Source organism: Pseudorca crassidens, chromosome 10 (genome assembly GCF_039906515.1).
Source record: "Pseudorca crassidens isolate mPseCra1 chromosome 10, mPseCra1.hap1, whole genome shotgun sequence".
Classification (NCBI taxonomy): domain Eukaryota; kingdom Metazoa; phylum Chordata; class Mammalia; order Artiodactyla; family Delphinidae; genus Pseudorca; species Pseudorca crassidens.
Window position 1 is genome coordinate 92,973,879 of NC_090305.1, and position 18,899 is coordinate 92,992,777.

Genomic DNA, 18,899 nt, shown 5'->3' on the forward strand with positions numbered 1-18,899 from the left:
CCAGGTTCCAGAGACCATCACCTACGGGCCAAATCTGGCCTGCTCCCCGTTTTCCTAAACAAATTCACCCACGACCATACCCATTCTCTTATGTGTTATGTATCACTGCTTTCATGATGTTGCAAGAGACCCTAGATCCCCAAATGCTCAAAATATTTAAGCAACTGACCCTCTACAGAAAACTTTTTCTGACCTATATTTTTAAAAAAATTAAGTTAAAATCATTCCCGCTGTGTATTTCTTCTTGGGATATCAGATATGAGGATACTAACAGAAACTATTACATAAATGGATGCAAGTTCCCATTTATCATTCACATTTGCCATAATGTACATGCAGTTACTGAGCCAAATTCTTCTGGTGCCCAAACTTCTTTAAGGAATCAGTTATGTGTACTTAGAAGGAAATGCATACATTAATTTGAGCCACCAGAAGGCACATAGTAACACTTTCAATTCAGTGAACACTAACGAGTAGTGCAGTGGGGGTACAAAAATGAATTTCTTAAAAAAAAAAGTCTTTATGTTCAGAAACTGACAGGACAGTCTTAACTCAGCCTGAAATGAGGTCAGGAAAGGTACCATCAGAGCATATCTGAACTATGCTGTGAAAAAGAACTCGGGCACAAAGAGACCATTGCAGGCCAAAGTCACCGCACTGTGGATGAAGAAGTACCCATTGAGCTTTCAACACTAATCCAGGTCCAACCACTGTTCTAAACTCAGTCTAACTCCACCATTATGGTTTATAAGTACACTGTGGTATAATCGACCCGTGTTTTCTCCTGTGCCAAAGTAATGTGTATTTTGTGTATGGTTATTTGTTTTGGTTTGTTATCTTTCCACTAACCTAGACATGATATCTAACTTTAGGGATGTAATAACTGGTAACCTTTTTTAAAGGTATCTTTACTCATATGTTATTTTAGTTTATACCCAAAATACCTGCAAGTTTGAGGTGCTTATGATAAATGTCCCATAAAAAATATGACTACAAAATTAGGCATATAGGATAAAAAACTGTAGAGTAAGAAATAAACACCCAAACTGCTCATTGATACACCTTTTACCTAGAGGGTCAGCCAGTAAAACTATTCAGCCTTGCAAGCTACATGGCCTCTTTCACAAGTTCTCATCCCTGCCATTGTCATTCAAAAGCCACATATCATTATACAAATTAACATGTGTGACTGTGTTTCCAAAAACCTTTATTTTCAAAACCAGACTACAGGCCAGATTTGGTTCAAAGGCCGTAGTTTGCTGACTCTTGGTCTATACAAAAAATGTAGTTCTTACAGACACGGTGATGGAGAATTATACTGTTAATCTTTATCAGCTTTAAGAGATTTCATTACCAGAGGAATTTTTGAATTTCTGTATTCTGCTGAATACCTTCTCTGCTTAAAGGAGAAAACTCTCTTTCTGGCCACGTTAAATAGCTATATATATTTCTCCATCATTTGGCTCTCAGCCCATATGAAAGAATGAAAGGAAGGTCCTAAATAAGCCTTTTTTTCTCCTCTAAACTGAGCATGTTGGACCCAGATCTTTCTTGAGGGAACACCATGTGAAACATTCATTGCACTTCACTACCAAAAACAAAAGTCCTCCACTTTCTCTGATGAACTAATAAACATCTTGATTAAATCTAAGATCAGAGAAGCACCCAAAAGAAATCAAATTCTCTATGAAGCAGCTTAAATTCTCATAAATCTCTTCCATACCACTCAAAGTTAACCGTTTTAATTCTGATCTAACTGTGAAACGGAAGTGTCAACACAAGGAAGCATTTTCTTTCCTAAGATTTCAGGACATGTATTTTTCTTCTGCTTTTCACAGTCCGTATTCCTTAGGTTGTTCCACATGGCAAGAAGCAGAGAGCAGCTCAGGTCATCTTGGTTAATGGGGATGTATTTTAAAGCTACATGGGAAGTAATGAGGATGGGAAAAAGTCTCAGTACCCAAGCAGACAGGGCAAAAGACGAACCGGAACATCATTCATCACTGTTCTGAGAACTGTAGCCCTACCCTGCTGTCATGTGTTCTGGTAACCCAGCCTCAGTTCTAATAGTCCCTCCTGCTCCTCCTTCAGTTCTTCCTATTTACTTTACTTATAGTTTACTTATAGTTTATAGTTTTCTACTTGACTAACGGCTAAATTCTATCCCTTCTCTGTATAATTTACAGCTTAGATTTTCTCCTAGCTTCCACTGCCTCAGTGTCCCTACTACTGTATGTTTTCTACTTATTGCTTGCTCTAAGTTTATCTATTATTACCCCAACACACCTATGTTTCATATTGAAATTCCATAAGGGAGAGGAATTAATTGGGTTTGCTGGTCACTATAGAATTCAGAGATTCTGATGGATAAAGAAGCTGTGATACAAATATACAGTGGAATACTACCCAAACATAAAAAAGAATAAAATAATGCCATTTGCAGCAACATGGATGAGATTATCATACTAAGTGAAGTAAGTCAGAAAGAAAAAGACAAATACCACATGATATTACTTATATGTGGAATCTAAAATATGGCACAAATGAACCTATCTACAAAACAGAAACAGACACACAGAGATCAGGCTTGTGGTTGTCTGGGGGAAGTGGGTAGGGAGGAGGATGGATTGGGAATTTGGGGTTGGCAGATGCAAACTATTACATTTAAAATGGATAAACAACAAGGTCCTAGTGCATGGGGAACTGTATCCAATCTCCTGGCATAAACCACAATGGAAAAGATTATTTTAAAAAGAATGAAATGTATATATGTGTAAAAAAAAAAAAGAATTCAGAGATTCTGTACCAGAACACCTCAAAGATTCTGACCAAGAGGGTGCCTTTTGTTCTGGTGCCCACTGCTGGATAACCAGATGTGTGGTCTAAGTCACAGGATAATGTGATACAATAAATGGATACCTTTGGTAAGGAAAACCTCAGGAATAAAGCTGTGTGCATGAGAGACTCAAGCATTATGCCCTATCAGGTATGCCTTTATTAGTCTACATGAAAATGTTCAGAAATAAAAAGCATCTTCCTTTACAAAAACTAAATAACTTATATCATTTTTAACATAACTTTCTTATAAACAGCTGGAATATTTGTCTAAATTCAAGGACTAATTCATTTTCACTTCTTTATGTGATTATAATGTTATAATTATTTCTAATGGGGAACTTGTATCTATTTTTGTTTTGTAATTTTAATAAATTTAAGTTTTAAATGACTCAAAGAATTTTGTCTCTGGGACTTAGCAAACTTTTTGTTGTTTGTTTTTTAATATTAAGAAAAGTTCACACTGATACTACGACTAATGAAGATGTATGTTTCAAAAATATATATATATTAGACGGTCCCTTATATGTTTGTGTTTGAGTAATAGTCTATATGTTTTAAAGCAAATATTATTACACATTGATTATATCACCTGTATTTTATAAAAATTTGTTGAAAATGTGAAAGGAAAACATGGCTAGCCTTGAAATAGTTAACAAGTTAATTTTGTGCTGAGTTTAAAATTTTATATCAAAATTATGTTTTAGCTTATAAAATCTTACAATCTTATAAACCATTTTATTATTACAATTTAGGAATAAACAGGAAGGATATATAAACATGTAAAACCTGTTTTACATTTCCATTTAAATTTCTCATTTATTTATCTGAGTATCTTAAGTTGGGATCATTTTTCTAATTGGCATTCCAAATAGAAGTATTTTTTTTTCAATACTTCATTAAACAGGGTAAATATCCATGCTATCTCTACAAAAGATATGCCAAACAATCAATAAACATAACAATAGCGGTACAATACATTTTTCTAAATACTCAGTGATTGATCACTTCTGCCCAAGTCAATTCCAGAAGAACTACAGAATGGAGAGGAATTTGGATACATCATTATGCTGCGGCCAGTTGGCTCAACAACATGGACCAAGGAAAGAGTACCATTTGTAGAATCGTCAAGGTTTGTTTATAGAAATGAAAGCATCACCCCCCTCTCTCCCTTTGAAGTCAAAGTGGGTGTATATAATAAGAAAGGAGAAGGAGCTCTGAGTACCACGTCCATTGTCTACTCTGGAGAAGATGGTAAGTTGTGGTCAGCACTGGAATGCTCCACCTTGAGACTGTATGTATATTTTGCATTTGTTTTCATGAACAACTCTGCTGAAGATGGTTGTGTCTTTCTCTGGATGGTAGAACCTCAATTGGCCCCAAGGGGAACTTCTGTTCAAAGTTTTTCTGCTTCGGAAATGGAGGTTTCATGGAATGCTATTGCCTGGAACAGAAACACTGGAAGAGTTCTGGGCTATGAGGTAATCCACATTAATTTCAGTTTCTACTATGAATATGCCAGCTAGCAATAGCTCTGTTCAACAGTCCTGTACTACTAACCTAGTTCTTAGTATATGGTAGTATATGTCTAAAGCTATAGAGAGGAACTAATGGAGGGGACCTTTCGGGTGATCTTAAGCAAGCAAAGTAACAAATGGTAGCATTTAAAGAGTAATCAGGTGATTATCTTATTTAATTATCCAAACTGCAGTCATGTTTTTTTGTTTTTTGTGGTACGCGGGCAATCTCACTGTTGTGGCCTCTCCCGTTGCGGAGCACAGGCTCCGGACGCGCAGGCTCAGCGGCCATGGCTCATGGGCCCAGCCGCTCCGCGGCATGTGGGATCCTCCCGGACCGGGGCACAAACCCCTATCTCCTGCATCGGCAGGAGGACTCTCAACCACTGCGCCACCAAGGAAGTCCAGTCATGTTTGTTTTTTGGGGAGAAGTAAACATTTAATCTTCAGTGATCTTAAACCATAGAAGAGTCTCACTGGGAAACCTGCTCTAAGAACTGGAGCATAACTTGCAAAAAGTTAGTCATCTCGGAAAAGGCAGTTAAGCGATAAGAAAAAGCCTAAATTCTCCTAATCTGTCATTTATAGTCTATCTAGAATGAGGCCAATCACTTTGAATTTATGGGCCTTCATTCTCACAAAGTTAAGGGATGAGACTTATTAATCACTTATTGTTCCTTTGACTTGTAAATCTAATGATTCACAAAATGAGTTACAAGGTTTACTTTATTTTGGAGTTAGAATAAAACTATGATTTTGCCTTGTACTGTTCTTTTTATTTTTTTCTTTTTATCTGAACCCTCTTGTCCAAACAGAAAGTTCTACTCATACGGTAACAGATAGATGCCTCTGCCACTCCAATCCTAGAATGCCTTACCTCTTATCTGAACTCTATTTATTTCTCAAAGTTCATCTCTAGTCTCCCCTGCTCTTTGAACCCTTCTCTGATCACTCCCTGATACTACGTTTCTTCAAATTCTTTTAGCATTTATTTCCATATCACTTTTTTGGGATGCATGCTCTGCTTTCTTTTTACATATGTACTCTAATATCTTAACTAGATTATAAGAGGTTCAAAGGCAGACACTATGCTTTAATCTCTCTTGTCTTTTTCAATATGCCTAAAACAGTGCTAATGCACAGGAAGGCCTCAGGATAAGCTGAATTATTAATTCATCTATGATTTAAAAAACTCTCCAGGAAATGTCAATAGTAAAACATAATGTAAGTCTTTGATTGATAGTATGAATCTTGTTTTTTTCTGACTTATTGTATACCCTTTGTTAAAGCTGTCAACCTTTAGATATTTCATGAAATATTTTATTGTGGTAATCTAAAAAAACCTAGGTTCTCTAATTTCCATTGTGAATTTGTATTCTTTTTTTTTATTTTTCCCTATAAATTTTGGACTTTGTTTATTTTGTTATTATTGTATAACCATTTTAATTGGAAAATATTCTCTCATTTATGCGCCTGACTTCTTCCCATATGCCACTGTGGTTGACAGTTGTTAGGGAACAATAAAATTTTTTGTTCTTTGTTTTTAATGATCAGGTCTTATACTGGACAGATGACTCCAAAGAATCCGTGATTGGTAAAATTAGGGTCAGTGGAAATGTCACAACCAAAAACATCACAGGGCTGAAAGCTAACACCGTCTACTTTGCTTCCGTGAGAGCTTACAACACTGCTGGGACAGGGCCCTCAAGCCCCCCAGCCAATGGGACCACCAAGAAGTCTCGTAAGTATATATCACATTGCAGGGACCAAGATTCACCTACAGTTAGAAACATTCCTTTGCTCAATTTCCATTTCATTCTTACCACCTCATCATTTTACTGATCACTTTATTTAGTCAAGTGGGTTTGTCCCTTAAATCTGGATAACTGTTGAAACTTTCTAGTAACAAAATCAAAATGAACTGTTCTGATCTTTTTGGAATTGCAAAAGAGAAAATATTTTCAGTATAAATGAAAGACAGAGAATATAATGGCTCCAATGCCCTCTTCCAACTTGAGTTCATAACCTGACCTCCCATCCTTGGACTGTTAAGTGGTTACTTAATCTTTCAGTCTCAAGATCCTCATCTGTAAAATGAAGGGAAAATAGTACCTATTTTCTCACTGGGTTTTGTTCAAGATTAAAAGAGATAATTAATAGAAAGTGTCCAGTACATACTTTAGTAAGTGCTTAGTCAATGATTTTTTTTGTTTGTTTTTGTTGGTTTGGTTTACCATTTGAGCCTTGATGTGATCCTTGCACTGTCAGATATCTAGATCTTTCCTTCTATGATATTTTATCACTGCAAATTACTTGGTAGCCCCTGAAATCCAAGAATTAACTCTTGTGCTTCTTTTTATCTCCCTTAACAATAAGCTAAATATCTTTTACACAGATAGGACCTACTAAATAAAGGATGAAGAGTTGATTGTTGCTGCATTTGTCCTGTGAGTGAGTCTGGTATTGCATAAATATTCCATAATATGAAGCAAAGTAGTAAATAGCAAACTGATCAGATGTGACTTAGTAAGAGCTGCAATTTGTGATTTTTTATAATTGCATAATATTTACATATTTCTTGTATATTGTAGATGAACATAAATTGTGTTAACAGGCTTTTTAAAACACATTCTTTGGTCTCTAAATCCCAATGAAAAAGAGTAACAAATATAGTTGCTGAATTCTGAGAATGACTAAGACATGAATTCACTGCTACTAACCGACAGGAAAAAATAGAGCTTGCCTTTAAATACTGCATTCGTTTTTCCCTGTGTATTGGGAAAGAATAGGTGGTTTAAAAAAGTTTGAAAATCAAGTGATACAAAGTTTTTTTTTCCATATACATATTTTTCATGTCCAAAAAGAACTTGGGAATCATCTCAGTTAATAGGTCTTTGATTACAGACCGCATTATCCACTTGTGTTCATATCACCAGCCAGTAGCCAGAGATTTGTGTTCTAATTCTGGGTACGTCAGTGACTCATGACCTGACACAGGATAAGACATTCCATTTTTCTGCTTTAATTTTCTTAACTATCAAATGGAAATTTTCTCTGCCCTCACTATTTTCTCAAATTATCAATGAGGCACAAACGAGGTTCTGATTATAGGAGCACATTGGAAAATACAAAGTACTGTGGAACTGCTAAGCAGGAAACAAACAGATGAACAAAAACTCTCTAGTACCAGTCCATTTTAAGGGAAGAGTACGTGTGGATCAACAACTCTTAAACCAGCTCTCCTTCAATCCCCTAGTTTGATAAAGACGTTATGAGTGATCTTCTAGAACTGACTAGCTAGAGATGTGGTTCTATTCCTTTTCCTGTTTTACTCCATTTTGACCAAGTTGATGAAGTCATTGCCATATACCTGTATGAACGATTTGCTTCCATGGTCCTTCTGGAGTCTAGCCTCTTTCAGTTAATCTGAAAATCTGATTGAAATCTCCAATCAATCAGTGGTTTTAAATTTGCCCAGACATTTCCTTCTAGCTGATTGAGAGATGCCAAACTCACAGAAACTCTTGTGTGTAATTTAGTTTCTATCTCAGGCAAAATCAAGGGTGATTAGAAATGCGTAAAGATAGTATCAAAAAAACCTCACAGATCTGACAGATCTGTGACAAACTGACAGACATTTTAGTGTAGTTGTTGACGTAACACTCAAGCCGACTCATATTACATGCGATTCCATTAACCAGTTTAAGGTGGGCTGAGACCTGAACAATAAACTTAATTATCAAAAAGATATAGAGCTATAGATATATACATGATATACATAGGAGACCATGTATATACATCTATATATACACACACACATATACAGTTGTTTTTCAGTAGCCTAGGGGGATTGGTTCCAGGAGCATCCACAGATGCCCAAGTCCCTTATGTAAAATGGCACAGGGTTTGCATATAACCTACATACATCCTCCGTATAATTTAAATCATCTCTAGATTACTTATTATACCTAAAACAATAAATGTTATGTAACTAGTTGCAAATACAATGTAAATAGTATGTAAATAGTTGTTAGCAAATTCAAGTTTTGCTTTTTGGAACTTTCTGGAATTTCTTTCAAATATTTTCAATCCTAACTTGGTCGAATCTGCCAATGTGGAACCCAGAGATACGCAGATACAGAGGGCCACCTGTAAAAACATACATACATACATATATACATATAACCTTAAAAATAATTTCTTTCCTTTAACTTGAATTTGTTTGATTGTAAATGCAACCTAAATTAAATTAACCTAAATTGTCCATGTGATAGTTTGTGCTAACCTACTCTATGTGTTTAGGCAGAAAACTTGTTTTAGACACAGGTTTGCTCAGTTGACCCACTTGGTCCTACAAATGGGCTTGACTGAAATTTGGATTAAATGCCAAGAACATTGTTAGTGGTTTGTCTGAGTGTTCACGTGAGATCAGTCTTATCAAAAAGTAGGAGACATATCCTTTGAAAACACTTTAATTAACAGGGAGTAATTTTATCAAGATACAGTGCTAGAATATATCTGCTGAGAGAAGAGCGACATGAGAGTCAAAGTATAAAGTGAAGTTTAGTGTTTCTTTAGCATCTGCCTTCTTTTTTGATTCAATCAAACACACAAAAACCCTTGTAAATCCTAATCCCTTTCATGAAAACCTTGTTTCAATATTTCTTAAATTTGGCTTTCACCAGCCTGTGTGCATCAGCATTTTTATAAAAATATCCAACAAGGACTTGAGAATAAGGTTCTACAAGACTCTATCTCGTATTTGGATAACAATAAAACCTCTAATTTTATTCTTTCAACATTTTTTATCACTAACATTATGAAAATAGAATAGAAACTACTTTAGTCTCCTATTGTTGCTATTCAAATTAGCACAACTTAGTGGTTGAAAACAATATAAATTTGTTTTCATACACTTCTAGAGGTCAAAAGTCAGAAATGAGTTCCACTGGCTGGAAAACAAGATATGGGTAAGGGCTGTGTTCCTTTTGGAAACTCTAGAAGAGCACTTGTTTCCGTGCGTTTTCTGTCCTTTAGAGAGCCTTCTCTCCTTGGCTTGTGGCCCCTGCCTCTATCTTCAATGCCAGCCTCATGGTATCCTCAAGTCTTCCTCTGACTCTGACTTCCTCTTCTATCTTCACATGTCCTCTGACTCTGGCTCTCTTGCCTCCTTTTTTCCTTCATCAGCATCCTTGTAATTACATTGAACCCACCCGGAGAATCCAGGATTATTTATCCACGTCAAGATCCTTAACATAATCACATGTGCAACAAGTAACATATCCACAGGTTTTGGGGATTAGAATCTGGACATGTTTGGGAGGCCCTTATTCTGCCTATGACAGTTACAAAATACTGAGCACTCATGTCCCAAGCCCAGCGTTAATATTTTACATACTTATCTCAATTATTACAACACATCAAGGAGTATGTTATTTTAATTCCTAGATACAAGAAAACAGATGCTTAAAAAGGTTCTGCTGTGGCATCTTTTGGACTGGCATACTATGAACATGGACTTTCTGAATCTCTGGATCCCATGGACATTGTACTAGTTTGCAATCTTCATCTCTAACCATCTAAATAGTGTCTCTACCTCCAGACTCTCAAATCTTCAGTCCAGACCTCAAACTGGCTTGAGATTTTTATCCCTAAAATGGAATTATACTCTCTTCTAATTCCAAAATTTCACTCTCCTCTATTCCAGAGAACAAAGAGTAGAGAAAGGTGTACAAGATCTTTCACAGTCTGTCCCCAAATTTCTTTTCATCCCATTCCTCATCTAGCCCTCGCAGCACCAGACTTACTGATCTTCTAAAGTTTAACATTCACTTATCTAATTTCACGCATTCTCCCAGTTTGTAGTGGTCCCACCGTGCTTATAAACAGACAAATATCTTTGCTACTGATCTATAAATTTCCCCTTTAATATATTTGCATTTTACTGGGTGATTCTATAACTTTGGACCATTGTGAAATATTATTGGAAATAGCTAGAAAAGAATTTCAGAGTGAAATAAATTTGGGTATGAATCCCAGCCCAGCCATGAACTGTGTGGTAAGTCTAATTACTTAATAACTCAGAACCCATTTTCTCAACTGAAAAACAGAGATGACTGTACTTTCCTCTAGAGTTTGCTCTGAGAACTAAAGGATATAATATATACCAAGGTGACCCAGAGGCAGCCATATAGTGAGAGCTCAATGTGTAGTAGCATATATTATTATATTTCCTCTTTAGAGGTGATTTCACTTTCTTTGCATTTCTTAAAGTAGGAAAGCCCATCTACTTTCTACTTTCTTTCTTTTCATAAATTTGTTGCAGAAATTTTCTTCAAGGGTGATGGAAGGACAGGCAAAGCAAAGATGAGAAATGGCTTTAATGAAACATTGAAGATAGCTCTGATTCTAAGTGCTATCCCTGGATCTAACTTTGATTTTCCATGTCCTTGAGATGACACCAACATTACCTCTGAATAGTGGTGACAGCAAAAAATTCTGCATCCATCACACGTTCATACTGTCACTGTCTAGATTTTCCATTTGATATTTGATCATCCATTGTAAATTCTGAGAAAGCAGAGCTCACATTTACCAAAATCTCTGCCTATTCTGATTGGGTACGCTAAACAGAAGACAGAGGCTTTTTTTTTCAAACATGATGAATTAGTTAATCACTCAAGAAAACAGTGCCTGCCATGAGCCATGCACAGGGTTAGGTGCCTAATGGAGATTAAAACAGGAACAATACCTGCCTTCGGGCTATTGCTATTTTAGTGGGGAGGCAACTTAAAACAAGAAAAAAAATGAAATGAAATAATCAAAAATTATGAAAAGTAATATGAAGAAAATAAGAGGCTGAGATATACATAAGGAGCACCTATATGGGGAAGGCTATATATTTTGATATGACATAAAAGATAAAAAGGAGCTAGTGGACAAAGAGACCTCCAAACAGAAGGAACAGCATATGCAAAGCTTCTGAAGTCTTTGTTATTATTGTTGCTGGTGATGTTGATAGCCTTACAGGTTTTTTTTAAAGTAAATATCAGTGGTTTAACATTAAGTATTGTAGCTTACTAAAAATTATATCTTTCCAAAAGAAAACTGAGGAGCACTGCAAGTACAAGTATATTGTGATCCACACAGACTTCGCTTAAATGGAATTTAGATTTACAACCAAAGGGAGAAAAATATTTACATCAACTACAAGAGGAAAAAGCACTGCTTATGTAGACAGAAGTATTCAGAGCCAGTAACAGAAAGTGTTTGCAAATTTTGGTTCAATTTGGCCCCTGATGTCGACTGACTAGCACTCTGTACTGGATTTTTCTTGCTGTAAATAATGCAATCAATCCATATTTAGACATAAAGGAAGCATTAAGCTTTTATTTCATCTTGCACTTATGTTCTTTCTCTCTTTCCCAAATGTCAACCCCATGCTGTTACTTAGAAGTGTAACATAAGAAGTTGTTTTTGAATTGAATTCACAGTGTGAACTACAGTGGAATATAAATGCCATCTACAGAAAAATTGATCACAGGGAAGCCATTAGAGCTGCAGAGGGCTAGTTTAATGTTGCTCTGTCATTTGATTAATAGAAAATTATTTAGTCTTTGGAAATTGCCTGCAAAATTCTTTCAGTAAACTAGAAAAGTGCTTGTTTGTTGAGTAGGTACTTGGTACTTGTACCAAGTAGGTACAAACATCCATGGCATGTTGTTTTACATTATCCACATGACAGTTCTTAGGTAATACAATTTTCAATTTCATCATAGATATTTGCAATCCAGTTTAAGCAAATACATCAAATTCATGAAACCAGGGCTGTTAAAGGTGTTCATAATAAGATGATGGCCTTTTGAAGCACATTTTAGAAACTTAAAAAAAAAAATACTGGACACAAGGCATTGGCATTGGAGTCACACTCATGGACAAAAATAAGAAAAGCTATAGACTATGAGAACTTCCCAGATAATTAGCTGAGACTTCACCACTTTATCTGCCTTTCAAAAAGCACATAAAGAACCCAAGTAAGAGCAAAATTATTAAGGGAAAATCTTGAGTATACCCTAATTATATTTAAGAAGTGAATCTTTTGCAAACTTCAGAATTCTGTTATTAGTAGCAAACTGCATTGAACACAACGGAAAAACTGATTATGTCATAATGCCACAGTGAAGAACTGCTACTCCCACGAAGAGAATTAACAGTTACTGAGCTATTTAGTTTGCACCACTAACCAAGATAGGAATATTTCCTATTTTATTTCATGGGAGCTAAAACTCCTATAACTAAAATATTTTAGTCTCATTCCAAAGATTGGAAAACCAGGCCTCTTGGAAGAGACTGGATACAGATTCAGGTCTCTCTGACTTCAAAGCCCAACACCTCCCAGATAGCATGAGAGGTAAAGCATTCCAAATAATCCACACAATTGGCCATTCACACCGTGAGTTCATTCTTGACAGAATGTTTCTCATTTTATGTCCATGGAAAGCCTTACTTCTGTTTTGGTAGATGCGGAAATAAATGCAAATGTTCCAGTATCAGAGACACAATCACTACCATATAGTTAGTAGAAGTCAGTTCTTCTCTCTCTCATTCTGGCACTTCATCAATGGATTCATAGTGTTAAAAGTAGTACTTTTTATCTAAACATGCAAACAAACAGAAAGGGCACAGCAATAGATGAAACCTTCAGAATTCATCACTGCCAGTGACATCAAAGGACTGAATTTATATTTTTGCTGTATTGATTGTATGATGTTGTTAATGTTAGCACTTTGTTTTAAAGAACAAAGTAAAAGAAGTGAGTCACAGGAGTATATTAGATATTAAAACTGGTATCTTGTGAGAATTTTTATATTATCTCTTTTATAGCTGAGAAAAAGATTAGAAAAGGCACTTTGGGATAAGTTGAGGGAAAACAGTTACAAAACTATAATCATTGCCATCAGTCCTTCAGAAATAAACGTACTGACAATCGTTCACTGAGTTCTTACCAAGCGCAAAACTCTCAGTCTTTTTATTATGATTGGGTTTATATTGCCAAGAAATGTACTAGGACATGGTTGATCCAATTGGCATGTTCGTCTTATAAATTCACGTGGATTGTTATAGGTTTGGCCATGTCAATTGGCCTTGATTATAGGACAGCATAATGAATGGACTGGCCACACTGTGTCACCTATGGATCTTCCCACAGCCCAGTACATAATTAATATGACCCAAGAAAATCACACAGGACCCCAAGTAGTTTTTCTTTAGCCATCTATTACACAGTCATTTATTCAACATATATGAAATATATGCCTCCTCCTACATGCCAAGCACCATGCTAGATGATGGAATACAGAGTTGAACAAGGCATATGTCCTCAGTAAATTTAAATAAACACAGAGCATGAAAAGCTATAATTCAATGTGATAAGTTCATAATAAAATATGAACTGAGTCCCATGAGAGCATAGGGGAAACATTTATCTCTCCACTACATCCCAAATGAGGTGTAAGTGACTGGGTGAATGATATCCCAGGGGATTGGAGAAGGCAAGTAGATGTATCATAATGCAATGTTGGACACCCTGTGATTCTTCCAGTAGCACATAAGACATTAAATAGCAATTGAGTCAAAACTCCAAAAGAAATAATTTCTATTTCCATCAGTGTTATAATGAGTTAAATATTATGCTCATTCAACCTCACAAATTCAAATAAGATGCCAAAAACATCTTGCTGGGTAGTTTTATCTTTGCCTCTGCTATCCAGCTGAATTATTTTTAATGTCTCCAGTTTCTTAAATCTCAAAAATAATCATGTGGACTCAAATCTTTGAGAAGCAGTGTGCTGTCATGGAGAAAAACTAGATTAAAAATCAAGAGACCAGGATTCTGACTGGGATCAGCCACTCATTAGCTGCATGCTTTTAAAGATGTAGATTTCCAACCTGGACTCTAGTTTGCCGGCATGCAAAATTTTTCAGTTGAACAAGATCCATTCATTTAGAAGGCTGATTCTAAATACGTCTTCCCTTACTTCCCACTACGTTTCTCCCAGAAAACATTAATTTCAGGGAACTAAAAGCACAGTTTGGATTCAGAGTAGACACCTTTTGGGATGATCATCCAGTTTGTAATTTTTCCTCTTCAGGGTTCCTACCAGCTCTATCTATATTAAGTGACATGTATCTTTCTCACTGTCTAGCCACAATTGATTGGGCTAAGATAGAATATGGCCAAATTAAGCCAATCATCAGCTTTTACTTGGAAATTCTAGCTTGGACTATCTCTGAACAGAGGAAATTTCAAACCTCAGGTGTAGGTGAGCAGTCATGATTTCTGCCACACTCACTGAGAAGAACAAAGAGATGGTCTATGGCAAGATGAGCATGCAGCAAAAACTACTGTGAGAGGTACAGAGAGGAACTTCTTGGCTTTTGGACATTTTTTGTCCCTTCTGAGGCTCTGCTGCATTCTGCCAGGAATTCTAAGAGAGTCCCCTATATCCTTTACAGTATATTCCTAATATTTTGTTTTAAAACACCTTGAGTTGGTTGTATTACTTACAGTGAAAGTCCTAACTAGTACATGATTATTAAGTAAAGGACTACTAGGAATTAATACCTTTGTGTTGATATATGTAAAAAGTTTGCCACCTGAGTTTGTCTGAGATGCTTATTGATTGACGGACAAATTAAACACTAGATAAAGGAGCCCTCCCTCTATTCATATATAGTAAAGTAAACAAATTCAACAGCAGTGATTAATAAATTAATACTGGACATCCAGCATGCCATTATTAATTCATAAGTTTGTCACAGAGATATTTCCAAATGACCGGAATTTGAATGAATTTGCTTACTCTGATTAGAATTAATATGATATTTCAAAAGACACTGAAAACATTTTAGCTCCTTCTATGCTAATTATCCACGATTTATTTTCCCTTTTCATGTCAATGGGTCATATAGTAACCATGAGCTAATTTAAATTCATTTGGATCTTTGATTATCTTTTTAAAGCTCCAAGCCAACCACCAGCTAACATCGCCTGGAAGCTGACAAACTCTAAATTATGCCTAAACTGGGAGCATGTAAAAACCATGGAAAATGAGTCTGAAGTATTGGGCTACAAGGTGAGTATTCTGTTTTTCTTTTAACCATATCAATTAACTTACTAAGGGACCAGAAATGTCAGAACCAAATAAGAAACAAATTTTATGCCCATGGAAATATAGGAATCTTTTTTTTCCAATGTTCTGAAAATACTTGGCATTGCTGCTTTTAAATTCTTCATGGAAAATTTTATATTGTGAGGTCAGAATGTGTCATGGAGCATTAAGAAATAAAACTTTATAGTATGCAACATTCTTTTTTCAAGTGACTCCCCTTGCCATCAAAAAATGATGGTGTACGTAGATAGTAACTGTGAGATGAGTATGAGGTCAAAAAGTATATTCAAATAGAATTTCTAGAACTTAGGCTACAGTAGGATATCATCTTTTAACAACATAAAAGGACTCCAACAAGAGTATAGTCAAAAACCCAGAGCAAACCATTTCCATCAGTGGTAATGAACATCCTCTCCTGGCAAATGCATATAGTATTCAGACAACTGAAATGGGTCCAAACTAACCAGTAACTTTTCACGGCAAGCTCCAAAGATAATGGCCTCAAGCTATTTAATTAATAGAGATAAATCTATTCTCATTTCAGAAGCACTGGCCAAAAAGGAAATCTTTCTCTTAACAACTAAATTTAAAGAAAAGGCACAGACCAGATATTTCCATCCAAGGATTACAGCATGTATAATGCTCGCAGTGTTATAGTGTTCCATAAGAGTTTCTGAACCTTAGATATCATTTAACTTGATTCACCATTTTATTCAGATTCTGTACCGGCAAAACAGACAGAGTAAAACTCATATTTTGGAAACAAACAACACATCTGCTGAGCTTCTGGTTCCATTTGAAGAGGACTACTTGATTGAAATAAGAACAGTTAGTGATGGTGGGGATGGAAGCAGCAGTGAGGAAATTAGGATTCCAAAAATGTCAAGTAAGTTGAATTACCATTCCTGTTGTAGATTTTGAATCCAGACAGATGCCAGCATGAAATCTGGGCTCTGTGAATCTTTCCAATTCTTGTTTAAATGTTGGGTGAAAAAATAAAAGGTCTACGGTTTCACTTTTCAATTGTGAGCAAGAGGTGATAAGTCAACTTTCTTTAATCCCTCAGATTTACACATGCTTATAAATCACAAACAGTTCTATATTTCCTCATTTTGAATCTAAAAAAAAACAAACCCTCACAACTGTGTGTCATTGGTATATGTTTCATTCTACTGGCACAAAAACGAGAAAGTTTTTCCATGGCTACTTACTTGGAGGCTTCTGAGAGCAAGGATAGCAAATATGAAGCACATGTACATAACACCTCTCTTCCCATTTTCATGGTGGACATCACTAATCGATTACAACATTCATACAGAGCTGGGTCAGTACTTTCAAATCCTCTCAATATGATGTCCTAAGCAGGTATCACCAATCGGTCATATTTAGCATGTAATAATAATTTATTATTTCTTCTTTAGAAGAATCACTCACGTATCTACCTGAAGCTGTGACTGAGTATAAGTCATCAGCCGCCACGTTAGCCAATACTACTCTGCCCTGTAGTCAGACTTGCCCAATTTTAGGCATTTTTCTTTCTTATTTTTATATTTAAAACAGATATCCTAGGACAGAGGGTTAAATACACTTCCTAAAATTAAATCCAATATAAGTGAAACAAGTGTACTAAAATGTGCTATTAAAAGAGAAATAACAGTATGCATTTTAGTTCATGAAGAATTAATCTAACAAGTAATTTTACTTTTTCTCAAGACATTTTGTTTCACTTTTATATTTTGCAGGTTTGAGTTCCAGAGGAGTTTCAGTCATAGAAACTAGCATCCATTTCCTGTCAATTGTCATCATGATTTTTTACTGTTTTGCTATTCAGGCTCTTATATGATGAAGAAAACAATAAATCTTTGAGTTTTTTTGATAGCAAATCATTCTGTAAATAAGCTCTCCAGCCCCTGTTACAAGATACATTCTTAAAACTGACTTGTTAGGAAAGAAAAAATGTATATTATGAAAATCTTGTAAATATCTATGGTACATTAATAAAACAATTTTAAACACTTTGGAATTTTAAAGTCCACACATGATTACACACATTCAGAAGGTGCCAAATTAATGCATGGAGTTGTCACTACTGTGGCTTTTAAGTAACTTAAACGGAGAGTATAAATAACTCTCTTGATGACGATGGTCAATATGAAAGAAACTGTAGTTTCCATAGCTAAGATGTCCATTTACTATATGCTCCAGGCAATTTAATTCAGTAAATTAAAATTTCACCCTAGTTGGAAATAAAGTAAAATCATTTGTTTATCCTTGGGGTTCTTTAAAAATGTAAGCTATTGTAAAGCATGCTGTGTTTTATCTCTGAATCAAATTGGGACAAGAAATATTTGTACCCAGTAATATATTCATGTACTTGATGTTCTTCTCAACTCACTTTTCTATCAGTTCGGTAATAAAAATGGCAAAAAAAGAAAGAAGAAAAAGAAAAGAAAAAGAAAAAAAGATTCCTATATTTCCATGGGCATAAAATTTCTGGCAAAGAAAAAGAAAAGAAGGGAAAAAGGAACCAGCAAAAACATCTAATGAATCTTGTATACAGTAAGCAATTTCTTACAGCAAAGTTTAATTTTAAAATCAATTCTGAATTCTCCCAAGGAAGAGGTTGCATGAACAATTCTCAGGTAATTATTACAAAGTGTTAGAAATGTGTGTGGTGTTTATTTTTGTATTATAAATAAATCTGGGAATGGAATTACTTTACAAAGTGTTTTTGACATTTTGGTCAAAAAATATATATATATTTTTGCCAATCTTCTCTGCAACTATTAAAAATAATTCTATACCATCCAAGGCTTAGAAAGATTTTTGTGGGTTGACTCTTCTCTATGATGTACCTGATAAAGTCAGCAGTCTCACTTCTTGGGATTGCACAGTCTGGACAAAGCAGCCTGGGAAGAGGAAAGGTTAATGAGGGAGCCCATGCCCTTCTAAGTAATCATCTATCCTTCACAAACAGCCTTGAGGGGTTTGTCCTGCTGTCAGCCTGCTCTAGCTCCCAGCCAATCATGTTTGATGTCCTGCGAAGCTGGGAGTGAGGAATGGTCACACTAGTATTGCCTTCTTAACATGGCACAACCTCTTAATTAAATTATGCTGAAAATATTTGAACTCTCCTCCCAACTCTCAAATCACACAATCCTCAAAACTGGATTCTGTCATTTTCACTTCTAAAATATTTTAGAGCTGTTTAAAATACTCGACGTAGTCAACAGCAGATGGACAATGACTTTCCATAGTTCAGAACTTGCTCCTTGCTGAAGAGTGTGTCAAGCACGCAGTACAAATCAATGACCCTTATTATCCCTGCACATTAAGATCTGACTGTACTTTGATGGAGCAAAATAAACAAACAACA

The 18,899-nt window shown here is 35.6% G+C and overlaps 1 protein-coding gene across 1 annotated transcript in view; it reads left to right on the forward strand.

The window, feature by feature from the left end:
• CNTN6 (contactin 6) overlaps window positions 1–18,329 on the forward strand; it is a 157,652-nt gene extending 139,323 nt beyond the window's left edge. Inside the window, 7 exon segments of the mRNA XM_067755234.1 lie at window positions 3,855–4,089; window positions 4,201–4,316; window positions 5,907–6,093; window positions 15,375–15,487; window positions 16,241–16,409; window positions 17,266–17,333; window positions 17,335–18,329. Coding sequence (XP_067611335.1) covers window positions 3,855–4,089; window positions 4,201–4,316; window positions 5,907–6,093; window positions 15,375–15,487; window positions 16,241–16,409; window positions 17,266–17,333; window positions 17,335–17,421 — 975 coding nt within the window. The 3' untranslated portion in view covers window positions 17,422–18,329.
• The last annotated feature ends 570 nt before the right edge of the window (window positions 18,330–18,899 follow it).